The sequence below is a fragment of the Salmo trutta genome, chromosome 20, assembly GCF_901001165.1.
Source record: "Salmo trutta chromosome 20, fSalTru1.1, whole genome shotgun sequence".
Lineage (NCBI taxonomy): Eukaryota > Metazoa > Chordata > Actinopteri > Salmoniformes > Salmonidae > Salmo > Salmo trutta.
In genome coordinates, this window is record NC_042976.1 from 44,230,626 (window position 1) to 44,251,818 (window position 21,193).

The following is a 21,193-nucleotide window of genomic DNA, read 5'->3' on the forward strand; positions in this document are numbered from 1 at the left end:
TTAATTGCATAGCAATGAGCTGAGAGTTAACTACTGTACTCGAGGAATAGGTTCTGTTCCTTGTTGCGCTTATATTATGCATTATAAAGCCATTTCCAAAGTACTATGTAAGGGAAATGTTGCTATTGTAATAATCACAGTTACTACACATGCATAAGAACTTGATGCCAAGTGTTAGTTTATTACCTTATGGCTCATTCATTATGAAAATGTATTCCATGTCCCTCATGTATTTAAGTCTAGGCTATAGACAGTTGATTGTTTAGCAACAAAACTGACACCTGTGCAACTGGGCCAAAACAGACTGGGTTGGCAAAGACTGTTGATAACATGTAAACTATATTTTGTCTCCAAATGTTTGTTTATTGAAAGCATAAATACATTTGCACAATGAGCACTCTTTATCTCTCAAATACATGGTTACCCTTACAAAAACAAATGTGTTTTGTAACTGCAGTCGACTGTGGTATTTTGGATGCAGTAATTGCAGAATAACTGCAGTGTACTGCAAAATTACTGCAGTAAAAAATATTGTTATTTTGGATGCAGCATACTGCAATTATACTGCACCCTAACTGCAATCTTTTTTAGTAAGGGTAGAGTTGTTGCTTATATAGCTAGCTAATTTTAGCCGTATTAGCATAGACATGACATCAATCAAAAGATCTCAAAACCAGACAGTATCAATGGCAGCTTCTTGTCATTGTTGCTAGCCATCTGTCAGTTAAGAATCATAACCCACGCCTTCCGGCCACATCGATGCGCTTGCGTCATTTTCGTGACTGTCTGCCAACCCGTCGATATGGGTATACTAAGATTCATCTCTAAGAGCCCTCCAAACCATGTGCTTATGATAATATGCAGTATTTAGACTAATTCAACTAACTGTTGTAGTTTTTGGTTCTTCATCAAATATTTGCCAGCTCTAAAATGTTTTTTGTTTTCAAATAACTTGCATATATTCAAATACCTTCAAATATTATTTGGTTTTCTGAGAGTCAAAATACTTTATAAATAGTTTTTCTTAGATCTGTTTTTGAATGTCAAAGAAAATGTTTTTAGTTGAAACTTTATAAACTATATTCGACTACCTCGAGTATTTGAAAAGTTGGCATTTTCAAAAAAACTACTAAATGCAATAATGTCCTGTCCAGGTCTGTTGCTACATTCTTACAGAGACCTTGAGTGAGATACCTTTGTGTTATGTTGGAGATGATAATACACCATTTCTTAATTGGTTTCTGGTCCTTGCAGGTATGAGGATAAGGCAAAGAAAAACCTGGAACGCTACGACCTCCAGACCAAGCTGGCCTCTGATGGAGATGTGAGAGAGCCCGAGAGGCAGCGACGTCTGGTCTCCCCGCTGAGTCGGCCCCAGGGCCAGAAACGCAAGGTCTTGCCTTCTAACCAGCCGGTCCTAGACCAGCTCTTCTTTTCCCAGCCCCAGAAAAAGAGGAGCCCTGGGCCAAAGCCCTCACAACCCCTACCGTTCAGTGTGGTTACCCTCAGGCAGCGGCTTCATTGCCTCTCGTTCCAGAGCAGCCCAAGACCTCAGGGCCTCCGGCTTGTAAACCGCTTGGCCTCTCAAAGCGCCTGGGTCGTTTTATGTGGTAGAAAGCTCATGTTGTTAAATCCATTTCGGGTGGAGGAGGCCTTGCTGTTTAAGAGACTTCTGGAGAATAATATACTTCCAGCAGCGAGCCTGCAGAACCCTATACAGTTAACAGATAGGTGAGAAATCGGAGTGATACGTTACCCAACAGTGAAATGTGAACATTGACACAATCTTGTTCTTAGCTCATCAATTCAGAGCGATTTCATAATGCATTATATAATCTAGTCATTATGTAACACCATATGTTACACTTCATTTTACAGCTTGCTATTTATCTGGTACCTGCAATACAGTTCTTATAAATTACTGGGTCGAATGGTAATTTTATAATTATACTGAACAAAAATATAAACGCAACATGCAACAATTTCAAAGATTTTACTGAGTTACAGTTCATGTAAGGATAAATAATGTCATAATCTATTAATTAAACATGACTGGGCAGGGGCATGGCCTGGGAGGGCATTGGGCCACCCACTTGGGAGCCAGTCACACCCACTGGGGAGCTAGGCCCAGCCAATCAGAATGAGTTTTCCCCCACAAAAGGGCTTCATTACAGACAGAAATACTCCTCAGCATCCTGCAGGTGAAGAGCCCGGGTGTGGGCTGGCATGGTTACACGTGTTGTGAGGTTGGTTGGATGTACTTCCAAATTCTCTGACGAGACATTGGAGTTGGCTTATGGTAGAGAAATGAACATTCAATTATCTGGCAACAGCTCTGGTGGACATTCCTGCAGTCAGCATGCCAATTGCACGCTCCCTCAAACTTGAGACATCTGTGGAATTGTGTTGTGACAAAACTGCACATTTGTTTGTAGATTTTTATTGCCCCCAGCACAAGGTGCACCTGTGTCATGATTATGCTGTTTAGTCAGCTTATCTTGGTAAAGGATAAATGCTCACTAACAGGGATGTAAACAAATTTGTGCACAAAATTTGAGCGAAATAAGCATTCTGTGTGTATGGAACATTTCTGGGATCTTTTGTTCCAGCTCATGAAACATGGGACCAACACTTTACATATTGCGTTTATATTTTTGTACAGTGTACATGATAATTACATTTTTGTTCACTGTCCCATGTGGTACCAGGTATAGATTTGGTGTCCTTTGTTAATGCAATATGTGCTTGTCTTTTTTTAGTATCCTAGGGGGTGCTGAGTATACTCAGGCTCTCAGTACAATGGAGAAGGGAAGTCCTGAGCTGAGAGGAATGGCCGTCTTCTCTGATCCCAGGCTTGTGGCCAACGGGTTTCAAATCACACTCACTCCAGGTAGGGTAGAATATGAATTAAATAGATTTTCATTATCATTGGTTGGTTAGTTAGTTGACAAATAGCCATATTTAAGTAGAACATGTAATCTTGAGTTGAAAAAGACAAATGTAAAACATTCACAACAATACAGGGGACCCAGCACTGAGCCCTGAGGGACACCTGTTGCTTGCATTAGCGGTGTGTGGCTAAAATCATTGGGGAAGACAAGCCAGGAAAAAAATGACATATTACACCTTGTGTTGTGATAATTGCGTTGTGTGTGTGCTGTAACCTGTTAGTTCATATGCCTTGTGACCGTGATATATAGGCCTAAGGCTGAAACAATAAGAAGACAGTGACAGAACAAATTCAACCACACCTTTGTTTCATCACAACCTGAGAGAAATCTCTGTCCAGTGAAGTCCACAAAGCATATTGCATGTAACAAACAGTTAAATTACCTACAGCATGGTCAAGCAAGTTAATGTTTCTGACATTTTCAGACTACTAAACAACTATTTGCAAAGAGAACAGGAGCTGTCTCCACTATTCCAGCACCATTTCAACTTCAACATTATCAAATCACCTCTGCTTAATCTAAATACAGTGACAACTAAAAGATACAAAACACAATTTAGTCCGAACAATGCAAGCTAAATATTCTGTTGCTAAACATGTTTCTGATTTCTCACTGTGTGTGTGTGTGTGTGTGTGTGTGTGTGTGTGTGTGTGTGTGTGTGTGTGCGCAAGTAAAAAAAAAACATGTTGACTCACACTACTAGTAGAGAAACACCAATGCCATCCTCTCATGTTGACGAAACGGTCTATGACTCAAACAGTACACGCTTTTATTTTTTGATATCCTAGGCTACCTGGCTAAAATGCTTGCTCGCTGGCCTAACTTCATTTCATGGGCAACATTAGCTAGCCTTCTTCAACATTAGCCTTCTACATCTAGCTACATATTGAACTTCCATCCTCTCAGGCCAGGGGCACAATGTATGAATTTTCAGTGCATTCTGAAAATATTCATACCCCTTGACTTTTTCCACATTTTGTTACGTTACAGCCTTATTGTAAAATGTATTAAATAAAACATTTTCCACATCAATCTTCCAACAATACCCAATAATGACAAAGCGAAGACGGGTTTTTAGAATTTTTTTTGTCTTGAGACTAGAAATTGAACTCCGGTGTATACTGTTTCCATTGGTCATCCTTGATGTTTCTACAACTTCATTGGAGTCCACCTGTGGTAAATTCTATTGATTGGACATGATTTGGAAAGACACAGACCTGTCCACAGTTGAAGTCAGAAGTTTACATACACTTAGGTTGGAGTCATTAAAACTCGTTTTTCAACCACTCCACAAATATCTTGTTAACAAACTATAGTTTTGACAGAACTGAAAAAAAAGATTGTGTGTGTGTGTATATATATATATATATTATATAAACATTATTAAGTGACTAAGATACCATAGTATAGATAGTGTGCCAAGCTTGTAGTGTCATTCCCAAGATGACTCGAGTCTGTAATCGCTGCCAAAGGTGCTTTAACAAAGTACTGAGTCAAGGGTCTGAATACTTACGTAAATTTAATAATATTTTTGCAAAAATGTCTAAACTTATTTTTGCTTTGTCATTATTGGGTATTGTGTGTAGATTGATGAGGGGGAAACAAATATTTTAATTACTTTCAGAATAAGGTTGTAATGTAACAATATGGAGAAAGTCAAGGGGTCTGAATACTTTCCGAATGCTTTGTATGTTTGGATCAGAATCGCTGTTATAATCATTGGCCAGTGTGGAGAATTAAGTTAAACCACCAGTTCAAATCCCTATCTCCATCCTTGGCTAATTTAGGGAAGGGACAATTTTCGCTAGCTTCCAGAGGAAGACAACACGACGAGATGCAATAATTCAAGTTGTTTCTGTCAATGGCGTATTGCTCTCGATGTGATATGATTAGAGGGAAGCCAAATCCAAACTGGCATCTATTGACACTTTTTTTTGGTATGCCAGGACCATTCACAGTTGAGCTCGCTCAGTTTAGCCGAATGCTGATTGGCTATTATTTTATTTAAAAAATATATATATATATTAAGGGAGGCCAAATTCTTGCTGGCTTCCATTGCATTCAATGCTAAGGCACCAACAATGTCATACTCTTTTTGACCAGAGAGCATCAGATCGATGGCCTACACATACAGAGACAGAAGGGTGCTGTTTCACTGGCTCGAATGCTTTCTCCGGGGAGATACATTGAGCCTCATGCGAATTGAAAGAACATTTTGAAACACGGAGAGAAAAGATACAATTTTACATTTTTTGTAAAATATATTGGTCAGCATTTCCCTGGTCCTGGTGATGCAGTTGGACCCAGTGAAAGTTTGTTGACTTGTTAAAAAGGATTTAAGCAATTTTTTAAATATATTTTTTACCTATTCGATGACTTTACTGTTTTCCTGGTCTGGTCCTTTCATCTTACTTACCTTCTCTCGCTGGTACATAAAACAGTGCATTTTACAGCCCACCCTTTCCTTCTGTTAGAAAATGGGCCTTTATTATTCCTTGATTCAAGCTGTTTAAAGGTCTGAAGGATTGTGCAATTCGATTTAACAAAGGTTGGGCTCATTGGACGTCATTAATGTCATAGTTCACAAATCATTTAGAAATGTCAAACATAAGAGCTGGAGTAACAGGATTATGGTAAATTATTTCTGACAGAGTTGCTGTGTCAGTATTGTTTTAGCAGTGGATGAGAGAAAGAAGAGAACATTTTCCCCCCAAAATGCTTCCATCATATGCAACATTTTTAAAGTTATTCAAGGTTCCGCATTACTTTGTATGAAGTGTGTTTTCAGTGTTCAACAATTTCAAGTACCTTGTCTAGGTGCTGACTTGAGACCGAAAACAATAAAACGATAAAAAATCCATCCCATTATCATTAGTCGTAGTTGTAATCCCTAGCTTTTCAATGTTTCGCTTTTCAGCCAGTATTTGTGTACGGGTATATTTTTATGTTTTTCATATGACATCCACTATTAATAGTGTTTGGTGTTAGATGGTACTGAACAGTCTCAAATACCTTGAATGGCTGTGAAAGCTAAAGCAAACTACTCCCCATCCCCCTTGTCTTCAGTTGGTGTGACCTTATTTCTTCTTGCGGTTGAAAAGTGCAAAAGGCCTTCTCCAAATCCTGGTTGTTTTTAGTGCCGGTATGGGTCACCTTAGTTGACTTTGGCATTTTGCCAGGCACTGTGCCCTCACAGTGGGTTTGTACCACAGTGTGCAGGTGAAGATAATGGCTGCCCTTTAGAGAGGGAAGAATTTCCAAGTATTTTTGTTGTCAATCCCAGCAGGTGGGTGTGAATGTGAGACTAGGTAGCCAGGATGGAGCGATTGCCAACGGTAGTAGCAATATCAGATTTTTAACAGTAATGTAATATTGCTCACATTTCTGGTCATAGGAAAAATGAGTGCTGGTATTATAATGGTCACAGTGGTTGTTATCTCCGAGGTCTCTTTAGAACTTAAGTTGTGCTATGTTCTAGTGGCGGCTTGTTGCTTATTGACCCAAATTTGATCCTTTACCAGTTCGGCCCCTATTACCTTTGCTTTCCTTTCGCCAATGTTTTTCCTCATTACTGAGTGATTAATGCTGGGCGACTGTATTGTCTTGAGTCACCTGCCGCTGCAAGTAGTTAACCCATATCATCTGGATGCAATAGAGAAATGTGTGTCGTGATTATTTGTTCACAGGCAAGGGTTTTGCCTCATAATATGTGTTTAAAGTTACATGGAATCTGGTGGAAAGATGGCGCCAACAGCGAAGGGCGACATCTTAAGAGTTCCAACCCAACTTTGCTATTTATTGACGTTTTTGTGTTCATTTGAACTTTTTTGGGACAAAGTTCATACTAGTATCACATATGACCGCCACACACTTCTTTACATCAGATTGACAGTTACTAACCTCGATTTCGACTTCAACTCTGACTCAGCTGTTCCCTTGTTTATACTGGACCCCAATCCTTTGTTTCATGGGCTACCAAAACACAGAGGGCGTGGACACGGTAGACGAGCCGGCTTCCTGGTGAGATTGAGAGGAAGAGAAAACCGACCGGCACGCTCTATTGGCAAATGTCCAGTCACTCGAGAATAAGATGGATGAGCTTCTTTCAAGAGTCTCCTATCAGAGAGACTTGAAAGAGACGTGGCTGGATGACTCTATGTACATAGAACTCAGTGGTTTCTCCATGCAGCGGCACGATCGGATGAAGGCGGCCTTGGGCAAGTCCAAGAGGTGTGCCTCTTCATAAACAACTGGTGCACTGCTTCCAGTGTGAAGGAAATCTCTAGCTTTTGCTCACCTGATATAGAATACCTCATAGTAAGCTGCAGACCCTTTTATCTCCCAAGAGAGTTTTCATCCGTAATTATCATGGCTGTCTACACCCCTCCACAAGCCCACACCTCTGACACTAAATAAACTGTATGGGGGCAAAAACAAACAAGAAACCACTCAACCAGAGGCAGCTTTTCTGGTGGGCGGAGACATTAACGAGGGCAGACCTTTAAAACCATTCTACCTAACTTTTACATTTAACATTTACATTTAAGTCATTTAGCAGACGCTCTTATCCAGAGCGACTTACAAATTTTACCAACACGTCTCCTGTGCCACTATGGGCACAAACTTTTGACCACTTTTATTCTAGCCACAGAAACGCACACAAGGCCCTCCTTCGTCCTCCCTTTGCCATATCTGACCACGACTCTATTCTCCTGATTCCTGATTACAAACAAAAGCTCAAACAGGAAGTACCAGTGACACGCTCAATACGGAATTGGTCTGATGAAGCAGAAGCAAGGCTACAAGACTGTTTTGCTAGGGTCAATGCTATCCGGAATCCTTGGGACGTCACTACCCTAAACGTAACGTTAACCCCTACCCTAAACATAAGAAAGATAAGGAAACCATTATTAAAAACATTGGCATGTATTTATCACCTTAGTTTAAGTGCCTAAAATATCTCCTTGTCTACTTCAATTCATTTTTTAACTTGTACCGGGGACCTTCAGACGAGTCTTGTGAAGCTTGTGGGCGTATTAGAGCAATACATTTGTAAAATGTAGTAACTTCACAAAATGTGGAAAAAGGGAAGGGGTCTGAATACTTTCCGAATGCACTGTACATGGCCATTAAGGCAAAATCGTTATTCAAGATGACGTAAGAGCAGGGTCAAATAATAAGCACAGTGATTGAGGGTGCAACAGGTCAGTACCTCAGCAGTGAATGTCAGTTGGCTTTTCATAACCAAGCATTCAGAGGTCGAGGCAGCAGGTGCTGTAGAGCGAGAGAGAGGGAGGTTGTCGAAACGGCAGGTCCGGGACAAGGTAGCACGTCCGGTGAACAGGTGCAGGGAGAACAGTAGACACTGGATCAGCAGCACGACCAGATGGACTGGTGATGAGGACAGCGAGGAGTTGTCAGGCCAGGTAGTCCTGAGGCATGTTCGTTGGGCTCAGGTCCTACGGGAGAGATAAGCGAAATGGGAGAATTAGAGGGAGCATACCTAAGATCATGCCTGACACCAGGTAAGACAGGATAATTGCACCAGATAGGACAGACTCACCCTAGCTTCCCTGGCACATAGACTATTGCAGCATAGATATTGGAGACTGAGGCGGGGGGTTGGGGGAAACTGTGGCCTCGTCCAAAGTTAACCCCAGACAGGAGATAACCCCACCCACTTTGCCAAAGCACAGTCCCCACATCACCAAAGGGATATCAACAGACCACTAACTTACTACCCTGACACAAGGCCGAGTATAGCCCACGAAGATCTCGCCCTACCACACAAGCCCGAGGGGGTGCAATGCCGGACAGGAAGATCATGTCAGTGACTCAACGAACTCAAGTCAAGTATAGGGAATAAAGCCTGGTACGTGATACACCTCTCCTTGGGAGGGCATGGGAGAGTGCGAGCAAGCCAGTGACTCAGCTCCCTTAGGTTCAGAGGCAGATAATCGCAGTAGAGAGAGGGGAGCCGGCCAGGCAGAGACAGCAAAGGTGTTTCGTCACTCCAACGCCTTGACGTTCACCTTTCGCACCCATGAGCCAGACTACACTCAATCATAGGATCTACTAAAGAGATCGGTCTTCAGTAAAGACTTAAAAGTTGAGACCCACTCGGCGTCTCACATGGATCGTCAGACCATTCCATAAAAATGTAGCTATATAGGAGAAAGCCCTGCCACCAGCTGCCTCCAAATTCTAGGGCCTTGCGTCTTGAGACCGTAGCGTATGTGTAGGTATGTACAGCAGGACCAAATCGGAGAGCTAGGTAGGAGCAAGTTCATGTCATGCTTTGTAGGTTAGCAGTAAAACCTTGAAATCAGCCCTAACCTTAACAGGAAGCCAGAGTCTAGCACTGGAGTAATATGATTTTTTTGGGGGGGTTCTAGTCAAGATTCTAGCAGCCATATTTAGCACTAGCTGAAGTTTATTTAGTACCTTGTCCGGGTAGCGGAGAGTAGAGCATTGCAGTATTATAATATTCAAGTGACAAAAGCATGGATTAGCTTTTCTGCATCATTTGGACGAGAAGTTTCAGATTGTTGCAATGTTACGAAGCCGGAAAAAAGTGGGTCTTTAAATCATTTTGATATGTTAGTCAAAAGAGAGATCAGGGTCCAGAGTAACGCCGAGGTCCTTCAGTTTTATTTGAGAACTGTACAATCTTCGAGATTCATTGTTAGATCCGACAGCAGACCTAGAAGTAGCATCTCTGTTTTGTCCGAGTTTAAAAGTAAAAAATGTGCCGCCATCTACTTCCTTATGTCTGAAAAACAGGCTTCCAGGGTTGGCAATTTTTGGGCTTCAACATGTTTCATTGAAATGTACAGCTGTTTTTTTATTTGTTTATTTCACCTTTATTTAACCAGGTAGCCTTGTTGAGAACAAGATCTCATTTACAACTGCGAACTAGCCAAGATTAAGCAAAGCAGTGTGACAAAAACAACAGTTACACATGGGATAATCAAATGTACAGTCAATAACACAATAGAAAAATCTGTATACAGTGTGTGCAAATTAAGTAAGGAGGTAAGGCTATAAATTGGCCAATAGTGGCGAAGTAATTACAATTTAGCAATTTACACTGGAGTGATATATGTGCAGATGAGGGTGTGCAAGTAGAAATACTGGTGTGCAAAAGAGCAGAAAAACATATGGGGATGAGGTAGTTAATTTGGATGGGCAATTTACAGATGGGCTGTGTACAGCTGCAGCAATCGGTAAGCTGCTCTGACAGCTGACGCTTAAAGTTAGCGAGGGAAATATAAGTCTCCAACTTCAGTGATTTTTGCAATCTATCCAGTCATTGGCAGCAGAGAACTGGAAGGAAAGGTGGCCAAAGCAGGTGTTGCTTTAGGGGTGACCAGTAAAATATACCTGCTGGAGCGTGTGGTACGGGTGGGTGTTGCTATGGTAACCAGTGAGCTGAGATAAGGCGGGGCTTTACCTAGCAAATACTTATAGTTTACCTGGAGCCAGTGGGTTTGGCGACGAATGTGTAGCGAGGACCAGCCAACAAAAGCATACAGGTCGCAGTGGTGGGTAGTATATTGGGCTTTGGTGACAAAACGGATGGCACTGTGATAGACTGCACCCAATTTGCTGAGTAGAGTGTTGGAGGCTATTTTGTAAATGACATCACGGAAGTCAAGGATCGGTAGGATAGTCAGTTGTACGAGGGTATGTTTGGCAGCATGAGTGAAGGAGGCTTTGTTGCAAAATAGGAAGCCGATTCTAGATTTAACTTTGGGTTGGAGATGCTTAATGTGAGTCTGGAAGAAGAGTTTACAGTCTAGCCAGACACCTAGGTATTTATAGTTGTCCACATATTCTAAGTCAGCTGAACGTCCAGGGTAGTAATGCTAGTCGGGCAGACGGGCGGGTGGGGCAGCGATCGGTTGAAGAGCATGCATTTAGTTTCACTAGCATTTAAGAGCAGTTGGAGGCCACGGAAGGAGTGTTGTATGGCGTTGAAGCTCGTTTGGAGGCTTGTTAAAACATTGTCCAAATAAGGGCCAGATGTGTACAGTATGGTGTCGTCTGCATAGAGGTGGATCAAAGAATCTCCCGCAGCAAGAGCGACGACATTGATATATACAGAGAAAAGAGTCGGCCCGAGAATTGAATCCTGTGGCACCCCCAGAGACTGTCAGAGGTCCGGACAGCAGGCCCTCCGATTTGACACACTGAACTCCATCTGAGAAGTACAGTTGAAGTCGGAAGTTTACATTCACTTAGGTTGGAGTAATTAAAACTCGTTTTTCAACCACTCCACAAATTTCTTGTTAACAAATTATAGTTTTGGCAAGGCGGTTAGGACATCTACTTTGTGCATGACACAAGTCATTTTTCCAACAGTTGTTTAAAGACACAGTGAATTTTAAGTGAAATAATCTATCACAATTCCAGTGGGTCAGAAGTTTACATACACTAAGTTGACTGTGCCTGTTAACAGCTTGGAAAAGTCCAGAAAATTATGTCATGGCTGTAGAAGCTTCTGATATAGGCTAATTGACATCATTTGAGTCCGACCTTCAAACTCAGTGCCTCTTTGCTTGACATCATGGGAAAATCAAACGAAATCAGCCAAGACCTCAGGAAACATAAGTCATTTTACCACAACTTTGGAAGTATGCTTGGGGTCATTGTCCATTTGGAAGACCCATTTTCGACCAAGCTTTAACTTCCTGACTGATATCTTGAGATGTTGCTTCAATAGGTCCACATAATTTTCCTGCCTCATGATGCCATCTATTTTGTGAAGTGCACCAGTCCCTCCTGCAGCAAAGCACCCCCACAACATGATGCTGCCACCCCCATGCTTCATGGTTGGGATGGTGTTCTTCAGCTTGCAAGCCTCCCCCTTTTTCCTCCAAACATAGCGATGGTCATTATGGCCAAACAGTTCTATTTTTGCTTCATCAGACCAGAGGACATTTCTCCAAAAAGTACGATATTTCTCCCCATGTGCAGTTGCAAACCGTAGTCTGGCTTTTTTATGGCAGTTTTGGAACAGTGGCTTCTTCCTTGCTGAGCGGCCTTTCAGGTTATGACGATATAGGACTCGTTTTACTGTGGATATAGATACTTTTGTACCGGTTTCCTCCAGCATCTTCACAGGGTCCTTTGCTGTTGTTCTGGGATTGATTTGCACTTTTCGCACCAAAGTTTGTTCATCTCTAGGAGACAGAACGCGTCTCCTTCCTGAGCGGTATGACGGCTGCGTGGTCCCATGGTGTTTTTACTTGCGTACTATTGTTTGTACAGATGAACGTGGTACCTTCAGGTGTTTGGAAATTGCTCCCAAGGATGAACCAGACTTGTGGAGGTCTACAATTCTTTTTCTGAGGTCTTGGCTGATTTCTTCTGATTTTCCCATGATGTCAACCAAGGAGGCACTGAGTTTGAAGGTAGGCATTGAAATACATCCACAGGTACACCTCCAATTGACTCAAATGATGTCAATTAGCCTATCAGAAGCTTCTAAAGCCATGACACCATTTTCTGGAATTTTCCAAGCTGTTTAAAGGCACAGTCAACTTAGTGTATGTAAACTTCTGACCCACTGGAATTGTGATACAGCGAATTATAAGTGAAATAATCTATCTGTAAACAATTGTTGGAAACATTACTTGTCATTCACAAAGTAGATGTCCTAACCGACTTGCCAAAACTATAGTTTGTTTACAAGAAATTTGTGGAGTAGTTGAAAAACGAGTTTTAATGACTCCAACCTAAGTGTATGTAATCTTCTGACTTCAACTGTATCTACCTCCAATACTTCGTATCCCTGCACATTGACCTTTACTGGGAGTCCCTGTGTATAGCTTCTTTCCTGTGTATTTTTATTTATTTCTCGTGTTAGTATGTATTTTTTTCCTGTACATTTTTTAACTGCGTCATTGGGAAGGGCTCATAAACAAACGAGTGTTTGACAATAGTCTATACCCGTTGTATTCGGTGCATATGTCCAATACAATTTGATTACAAAAAGACTAACTATAATCAGTTACAAATCAAATGTTATTGGTCACGTACACATGGTTAGCAGATGTTATTGTGAGTGTAGCGAAATGCTTGTGCTTCTAGTTCCGACTGTGCAGCAATATCTAACAAGTAATATCAAAAAATTCCACAACAGATACTTAATACACACAAATCTAAGTAAAGGAATGGAACAATATATAAATATTTGGAGGAGCAATGACAGAGCGACATAGGTATATACTGTATTCTATACCATCTTAGCCTATGAGATGAGTAATGCAAGATATATAAACATTAAAGTGACTAGTGTTCCATTTATTATTGGGGCCAATGATCTCAAGTCTGTATGAAGGCAGCAGCCTCTCTATGTTAGTAATGGCTGTTTAACAGTCTGATGGCCTTGAGATAGAAGCTGTTTTTCAGTCTCCCTGTCCCAGCTTTGATGCACCTGTACTGACCTCGCCTTCTGGATGGTAGCGGGGTGAACAGGCAGTGGCTCGGGTGGTTGTTGTCCTTGATGATCTTTTTGGCCTTCCTGTGACATCGGGTGCTGTAGGTGTCCTGGAGGGCAGGTAGTTTGCCCCCTGGTGATGCGTTGTGCAGATCGCACCACTCTCTGGAGAGCCCTGCGGTTGAGGGTGGTGCAGTTGTTGTACCAGGCGGGTGATACAGCCCTGACAGGATGCTCTCAATTGTGCATCTGTAAAAGTTTGTGAGGGTTTTAGATGATAAGCCATATTTCTTCAGCCTCCTGAGGTTGAAGAGGCACTGTTGCGCCTTCTTCACCACACTGTCTGTGTGGGTGGACCATTTTCAGTTTGTCCGTGATGTTACAATTTTGGACAGGTGACTAGTAACTAATTGATTACATTTAGAAAGTAACCTACCCAAGCCTAGTAGCACATTGTTTGGTGTATGCAAAACATTTCTCTCCACAGTGGTAATATTTTTCATATATACTGAACAAAAATATAAATTCAACATTCAACAATTTCATAAATTGCAAATAAATTCATTAGGCCCTAATCTATTTGATTTCACATAAATGGGAATGGAAATATGCATCTGTTGGTCACAGATACCTTTTTTTTTTTTAAATGTAAAAGGTAGGTGCGTGGATATGAAAACCTGTCAGCATCTGGTGTGATCACCCTTTGCCTCATGCGGCGTGACACATCTCCTTCACATAGAGTTGATCAGGCTGTTGATTGTGGCCTGTGGAATGTAGTCCCACTCCTCTTCAATGGCTATGCGAAGTTGCTAGATATTGGCGGGAACTGGAACACGCTGTCGTACTCGTCGATCCAGACCATCCCAAATGTTTGTTTCACTCCTGCACGGTCTTAGCAGCTTACAGGAAATGTGTACAGATCTTTGCCACATGGGGCTGTGTATTATCATGCTGAAACATGAGGTGATGGCGGCGGATGAATGGCATGACAATGGGCCTAAGGATCTCGTGACGGTATCTCTGTGCATTCAAATTGCCATAGATAAAATGCAAATGCAAATGCATAACCCCATCACAACCATGGGCACTCTGTTCACACTGTTGATATCAGCAAACCGCTAGACCACATGATGCCATACACATGGTGTCGCTCTGGATAAGAGCGTCTGCTAAATGACTTAAATGTAATGTAATGTGTGCGGTTGTGAGGCCAGTTGGACGTACTGCCAAATTCTCTAAAACAACGTTGGAGGCTGGCTTATGGTAGAGAAATGAACATTCAATTCTCTGGCAACAGCTCTGGTGGACATTCCCGCAGTCAGCATGCAAATTGCACGCTCCCTCAACTTGACATCTGTGGCATTGTTGTGTGACAAAACTGCGCATTTTAGAATGGCCTTTTTACTTTCACTAGCACAAGGAGTACATGCGGTTTAATCAGCTTCTTGATATGCCACACCTGTCACGTGGATAGATTATCTTGGCAAATGAGAAATGCTCACTAACAGGGATGTTAATAAATTTGTGCACAAAATTTTACAAGCTTTTTGTGCGTGTGGAACATTTCTGTTATCTTTTATTTCAGCTCATTAAACATGGGACCAACGCTGTATAATTTTTATTCAACAACATTGTATACCATTAGGATCATTTTCCGCCTCAATATTTTGTTTCCAGTCTGCAAAGTCAACGTAATAGTCATTTAGCACTCTATTTGGCCCCTTGGCTGTTTTACTTGGACCCCAGTATGGGTGTAAATCACAATATTTATTTATTATTCTTTCCTGGAGATAGTTGTTAGTGTCTGGAGTATATTAATCCTTGTTTTCTGCTTTCTTTGGCCAGGGTCCTCGTCCACTGAGAGACATCTGGAAGTGACAGCGATGGCCGACTGCGTGCCTTTCCTCGGTATGGAGGACCTCAGGGAGATCCTTACAGCTGTTCTGCACAGGAATGCTAAGACCGTGCAGGAGTGCCGGCCGCTAAAAGTCACAAACTACCTTCAGGTAAGAAATAAACATTGATTCATGTACCTGAAAATAAAGCTCACTTACACAATAATAAATGTATGTGTGAATATACAGTGCCTTCAGAAAGTATTCACACCCGTTAACTCTTTCCACATTTTGGTGTTAAAGCCTGAATTTAAAATGTATTCCATTTAAAAAAAAAAATTGTCACTGGCCTACACAAATACCCCATAATATCAAAGTGGAATTATGTTTTTAGAAATGTTTACAAATGAATTAAATATGAACATCTGACATGTCTTGAGTCATTCAACCCATTTTGTTATGGCAATCCTAAATAAGTTCAGGAGTAAACATTTTGCTTAACAAGTCACATAATAAGTTGCAATAGTAGTGTTTAACATGATTTTTGAATGATTACCTCATCTCTGTACCCCACACATACAATTATTTGTAAAGTCCCTCAGTCGAGTAGTGAATTTCAAACACAGGTTCAACCACAAAGACCAGGGATGTTTTCCAATGCCTCGCAAAAAAGGGCACCTATTGGTAGATGGGTAACATAAAAAAATCTGACATCAAATATCCCTTTGAGCATGGTGAAGTTATTAATTACACTTTAGATGGTGTGTCAATACACCCAGTCACTACAAAGGTACATATGTCTTTCCTAACTCAGTTGCCAGAGAGGAAGGATACCACTCAGGGATTTCACCATGAGTCCAACGGTGACTTTAAAACCGCTACAGAGTTTAATGGCTGTGATAGAAGAAAACTGAGGATGGATCAACAACATTGTAGTTACTCCACAATACTAACCTAATTGACAGAGAGAAAAGAAGGAAGCCTGAACAGAATACAAATATTCCCAAACATGCATCCTTTTTGCAACAAGGCACTACTGCAAAAAAAAATTTGCAAAGCAATTAACTTTTTGTTCTGAACACAAAAAGTGTTATGTTTGGGGCAAATCCAATACAACACATTAAAGTACCACTCTCCATATTTTCAAGCATAGTAGTGGCTGCATTGTGTTATGGGTATGCTTGTAATCGTGAAGGAAAGGAGTTAAACACGGAAAGGAGTTAAACACGGGCAAAATCCTAGAGGAAAACCTGGTTCAGTCTGCTTCCCCCCCAGACACTGGGTGACGAATTCAACTTTCAGCAGGACAATATCCTAAAACACAAGGCCAAATCTACACTGGAGTTTCTTACCAAGAAGACAGTGAATGTTCCTGAGTGGCAGAGTTAGTTTTGACTTAAATCTACTTGTAAATCTATGGCAAGACTTAAATGGTTTTCTAGCAATGCTCAACAACCAATTTGACAGAGCTTGAAGAATTTTGAAAAGAATAATGGGCAAATTTTGCACAATCCTGGTGTGGAAAGCTCTTAGAGACTTACCCAGAAAGACTCAGTTGCAATCGCTGTCAAAGTATTGTGTGTATGAATACTTATGTAAATTAGATTTTTCTGTATTTAATTTTCAATAAATTAGCAAAATGTCTAAATATGTTTTTACTTTGTCATTATAGAGCAGGGGTGGGCAACTCCAGTCCTCGAGGGCCTGATTGTTGTCACACTTTTTCTCCATCCCTAGCAAACGCAGCTGATTAATCAAATTGCATTCTAAACTGAAGATCATGATTAGGGGATTATTGTTCGCTGGGCTGGGGGAAAACTGTGACACCAATCCGGCCCTCTAGGACTGGAATTGCCCATCTCTGTTAGAGTACTGTGTGTAGATGGGTAAGAAAAAACATTGATTTAAGGCATTTTGAATTCAGGCTATAACACAACAAAATGTGGAATAAGTCGAGGGGTATGAATACTTCCTGAAGGCACTGTGTGTGTGTGTGTGTGTGTGTGTGTGTGTGTGTGTGTATATATAAGGTTCCTATACTGTACTTTCCTGTGGGTAAATGTATAGTGGTTAAATTGATGTGAAGGTCTTGAAAGCCCTTTATCTCGTAATGAAAGTGGAGATGGAGTCAAGACTGGAACACTCCAGCCCGAGACCCATTGAGACCCAGACCCTGTATATTGACACCAGGATGAGACCAAGACCAATTCATTGTGATAAAACGAGACCCAGAGAAATAATACATTCTCTCTAAACATTTTGTTGTCCGGCTTCCACCTTTAAAAAGCAAGGTAAGTAAGAGTAACCATGTCCAAACCAGAATGGCCCATAGGGCAAAAGCCTACCTCTTGTTTGTATCATAAAATAGCTTGATGTACAAGTACACACCATGGACAGGTTGCTAGTCTATCACAGGGCCTTACCACAAATCCATCTCCCCAACACCCAACCTTCCAATCTCAGGGCAGATACTCTTACCCCAAGGCCACTGAGTTGGCCAGAAAGCAAGGTGGTGCATCTTGACCACGTGAGTTTAGATACTACAAAAAAACAATGGTATTTTCTGATACTATGAGCCGAGATCAAGACCCAGACCAGGATAGTGGTGCCAAGAAGCAGACACCTTTCCAAGACCCAATGTCGACATCAAGACCACTAGATCAAGACTATCTCTAGGTGAAAGTCAAATATACTGATTGTTGCCTTTAATGCATGATGGTGTGTTCCGCTTGAAGGGAGAAGCTGTTCGACTGGCCCGTCAGCTGCCTGTGAACCTTGCCAAAGAGGATGTGGAGGACACACTTTCGCGGATGCAACAGCAGCTAGAGGAGACCAGCCAAGCCTGCATCCATGGACAAGCCTTTTTCCACCACCTTTCTGACATTCCTGACACCGAACAAGAGGCGCTGAAGATCATGTCCAATATTTTGTAGCTTTGTTACCTTTTTGTTACCTTTTCCATGGAAGTATAGAGCTAGTTAAAACAAACCCTGGATAAAGTGCATTCGGAAAGTAATCAGACCCCTTGACTTTTTCCACATTTTGTTATGTTAGTCTTGCTCTAAAAGGGATTAAATTGTTTTTGTTTCATCAATCTACACACAATTCCCCATAATGACGAAGCAAAAACAGGTTTTTAGACATTTTTGCAAATGTATTAAAAATAAAACACTGAAATATCACATTTACGTAAGTATTCAGACCCTTACTCAGTACTTTGTTGATGCACCTTTAGCAGCGATTACAGCCTCGGGTATTCTTGGGTATGACGCTACAAGCTTGGCACACCTGAATTCGGGGAGTTTCTCCCATTCTTCAATGCAGATCCTCTCAAGCTCTGTCAGGTTGGATGGGGAGCGTTGCTGCACAGCTATTTTCAGGTCTCTCCAGAGATGTTCGATTGGGTTCAAGTTCGGGTTCTGGCTGGGTTCTGGCTGGCTGACTTGTCCCGAAGTCACTCCTGCATTGTCTTGGCTGAGTGCTTAGGGTCGTTGTCCTGTTGGAAGGTGAACCTTCGCCCCAGTCTGAGGTCCTGAGCGCTTTGGAGCAGGCTTTCATCAAGCATCTCTCTGTACTTTGCTCCGTTCATCTTTCCCTCGATCCTGCCTAGTCTCCCAGTCCCTGCCTCTGAAAAACATGGTGCCAGGTTTCCTCCAGACGTGACGCTTGGCATTCAGGCCAAAGAGTTCAATCTTGGTTTTATCAGACCAGAGAATATTGTTCCTCATGGTCTGAGAGTCCTTTAGGTGCATTTTGGCAAGCTCCAAGTGGGCTGTCGTGCCTTTTACTGAGGAGTGTCTTCTTTCTGGCCACTCTACCATAAAGGCCTAATTGGTGGAGTGCTGTAGAGATGGTTGTCCTTCTGGAAGGTTCTCCCATCTCCGCAGAGGAACTGTGGAGCTCTGACAGAGTGACCATCGGGTTCAAGGTCACCTCCCTGACCAAGTCTCCTTTCTCCCAATTGCTCAGTTTGGTGGTTCCAAGAGTCTTGGTGGTTCCAAACTTCTTCCATTTAAGAATGATGGAGGCCACTGTGTTCTTGGGACTTTCCTTACTGCATAAATTATTTTGGTACCCTTCCCCAGACCTGTGCCTCGACACAACCCTGTGTCGGAGCTCTACGGACAATTCCTTCCTCATGACTTGGTTTTTGCTCTGACATGCACTGTCAACTGTGGGACCTTTATATAGACTGGTGATGTCACCACAGGTGGACTCCAATCAAGTTGATCATCTCAAGGATGATCAATGGAAACAGGATGCACCTGAGCTCAATTTCGAGTTTTATAGCAAAGGGTCTGAATACTTATGTAAATAAGGTCTTTCTGTTTTTTAATACATTTGCAAAAATTTCAAAAAATCATTTTTCTCTTCGTTATTATTGGGTATTGTGTGTAGATTGCTAAGATTTTTTTTTAAATTGAATCCATATTTCAAGTTCTGCTTATAATTAAGATGTGGTGTTCCTGATTTATAACAAAAAATGCAGGTCTTCATAATAAATGGTTTTATGTATGTATTTACTAATGTTAATGAAAGTGAATAAATGCATGTTATACAATTAATTGTAATTTTTTACATAGTTTAGTTAAACAGGTCTTATAAGGTTACAAGAAACGTCCATATTCAGCTTATTGACTCTCTAATATATGCATTATATTTCGATTTTGCACAACACTTTTAATTCAGTCTTCAAAGTAATAATAAATATGCTGAATAAGTTTTTGTTAATGGATGAATTGGTCATCAAATTTTATCTGATCTTCATCTAAGTCACAACAATAGACAAACACAGTGTGCTTCAACTAACAAAACACAAATGATTGTATTTTTCTTGTATATATTGAATACATAATTTAAAAAGTTGGAAAAAGTATGTGAACCCCTAGGCTAATGACTTCTCCAAAAGCTAATTGGAGTCAGGTGTCCGCTAACCTGGAGTCCAATCGATGAGACGAGATTGGAGATGTTGGTTAGAGCTGCCCTGCAATATAAAAAAAACTGTCACAAAATTTGAGTTTGCTATTCACAAGAAGCATTGCCTGATGTGAACCATGCCTCGAACAAAAGAGATCTCAGAAGACCTAAGATTAAGAATTGTTGACTTGCGTGAAGCTGGAAAGGGTTACAAAAGTATCTCTAAAAGCCTTGATGTTCATCAGTCCACGGTAAGACAAATTGTCTATAAATGGAGAAAGTTCAGCGCTGTTGCTACTCTCCCTAGGAGTGGCCGTCCTGCGAAGATGACTGCAAGAGCACAGCGCAGAATGTTCAATGAGGTTAAGAAGAATCCTAGACTGTCAGTTAGACTTACAGAAATCTCTGGAACATGCAAACATCTCTGTTGACAATCCTACGATACGTAAAACACTAAACAAAAATTGTGTTCATGGGAGGGCACCATGGAAGAAGCCACTGCTTTCCAAAAAAAACATTGCTGCACATCTGAAGTTTGCAGAAGTGCACCTGGAAGTTCCACAGCGCTACTGGCAAAATATTCTGTGGACAGATTCAACTAAAGTTGAGTTGTTTGGAAGGAACACAACACTGTGTGGAGAAAAAAAGGCACAGCACACAACATCAAAACCTCATCCCAATTGTAAAGTATGGTGGAGGAGCATCATGGTTTGGAGCTGCTTTACTACCTCAGGGCCTGAACAGCTTGCTATCATCGACAGAAAAATTAATTCCCAAGTTTAGCCTAACATTCTCCTGCAAAATGTCTTGATATCTGTCTGCCAATTGAAGCTCAACAGAAGTTGGGTGATGCAACAGGACAACGACTCAAAACATAGAAGTAAATCACCAACAGAATGGTTTCAACAGAAGAAAATACGCCTAATGGAGTCCTGACCTCAACCTGATTTGAGATACTGTGGCATCACACTAGACATCCCAAGAATATTGCTGAACAGTTTTGTAAAGAGGAATGGTCAAAAATTCCTCCTGACCATTGTGCAGGT

General features: G+C 41.4%; 1 protein-coding gene across 5 annotated transcripts in view; it reads left to right on the plus strand.

The window, feature by feature from the left end:
* pms1 (PMS1 homolog 1, mismatch repair system component) overlaps window positions 1-18,246 on the plus strand; it is a 53,506-nt gene extending 35,260 nt beyond the window's left edge. For all 5 annotated transcript variants that reach the window (XM_029703471.1, XM_029703472.1, XM_029703470.1 and 2 more), the window contains exons 10-13: window positions 1,255-1,731; window positions 2,760-2,890; window positions 15,241-15,401; window positions 17,966-18,246. In XM_029703471.1, the coding sequence (XP_029559331.1) occupies window positions 1,255-1,731; window positions 2,760-2,890; window positions 15,241-15,401; window positions 17,966-18,163 (967 nt within the window). In that variant the 3' untranslated portion in view covers window positions 18,164-18,246. The remainder of the gene's footprint in view (window positions 1-1,254; window positions 1,732-2,759; window positions 2,891-15,240; window positions 15,402-17,965) is intronic.
* Window positions 18,247-21,193: the final 2,947 nt, after the last annotated feature.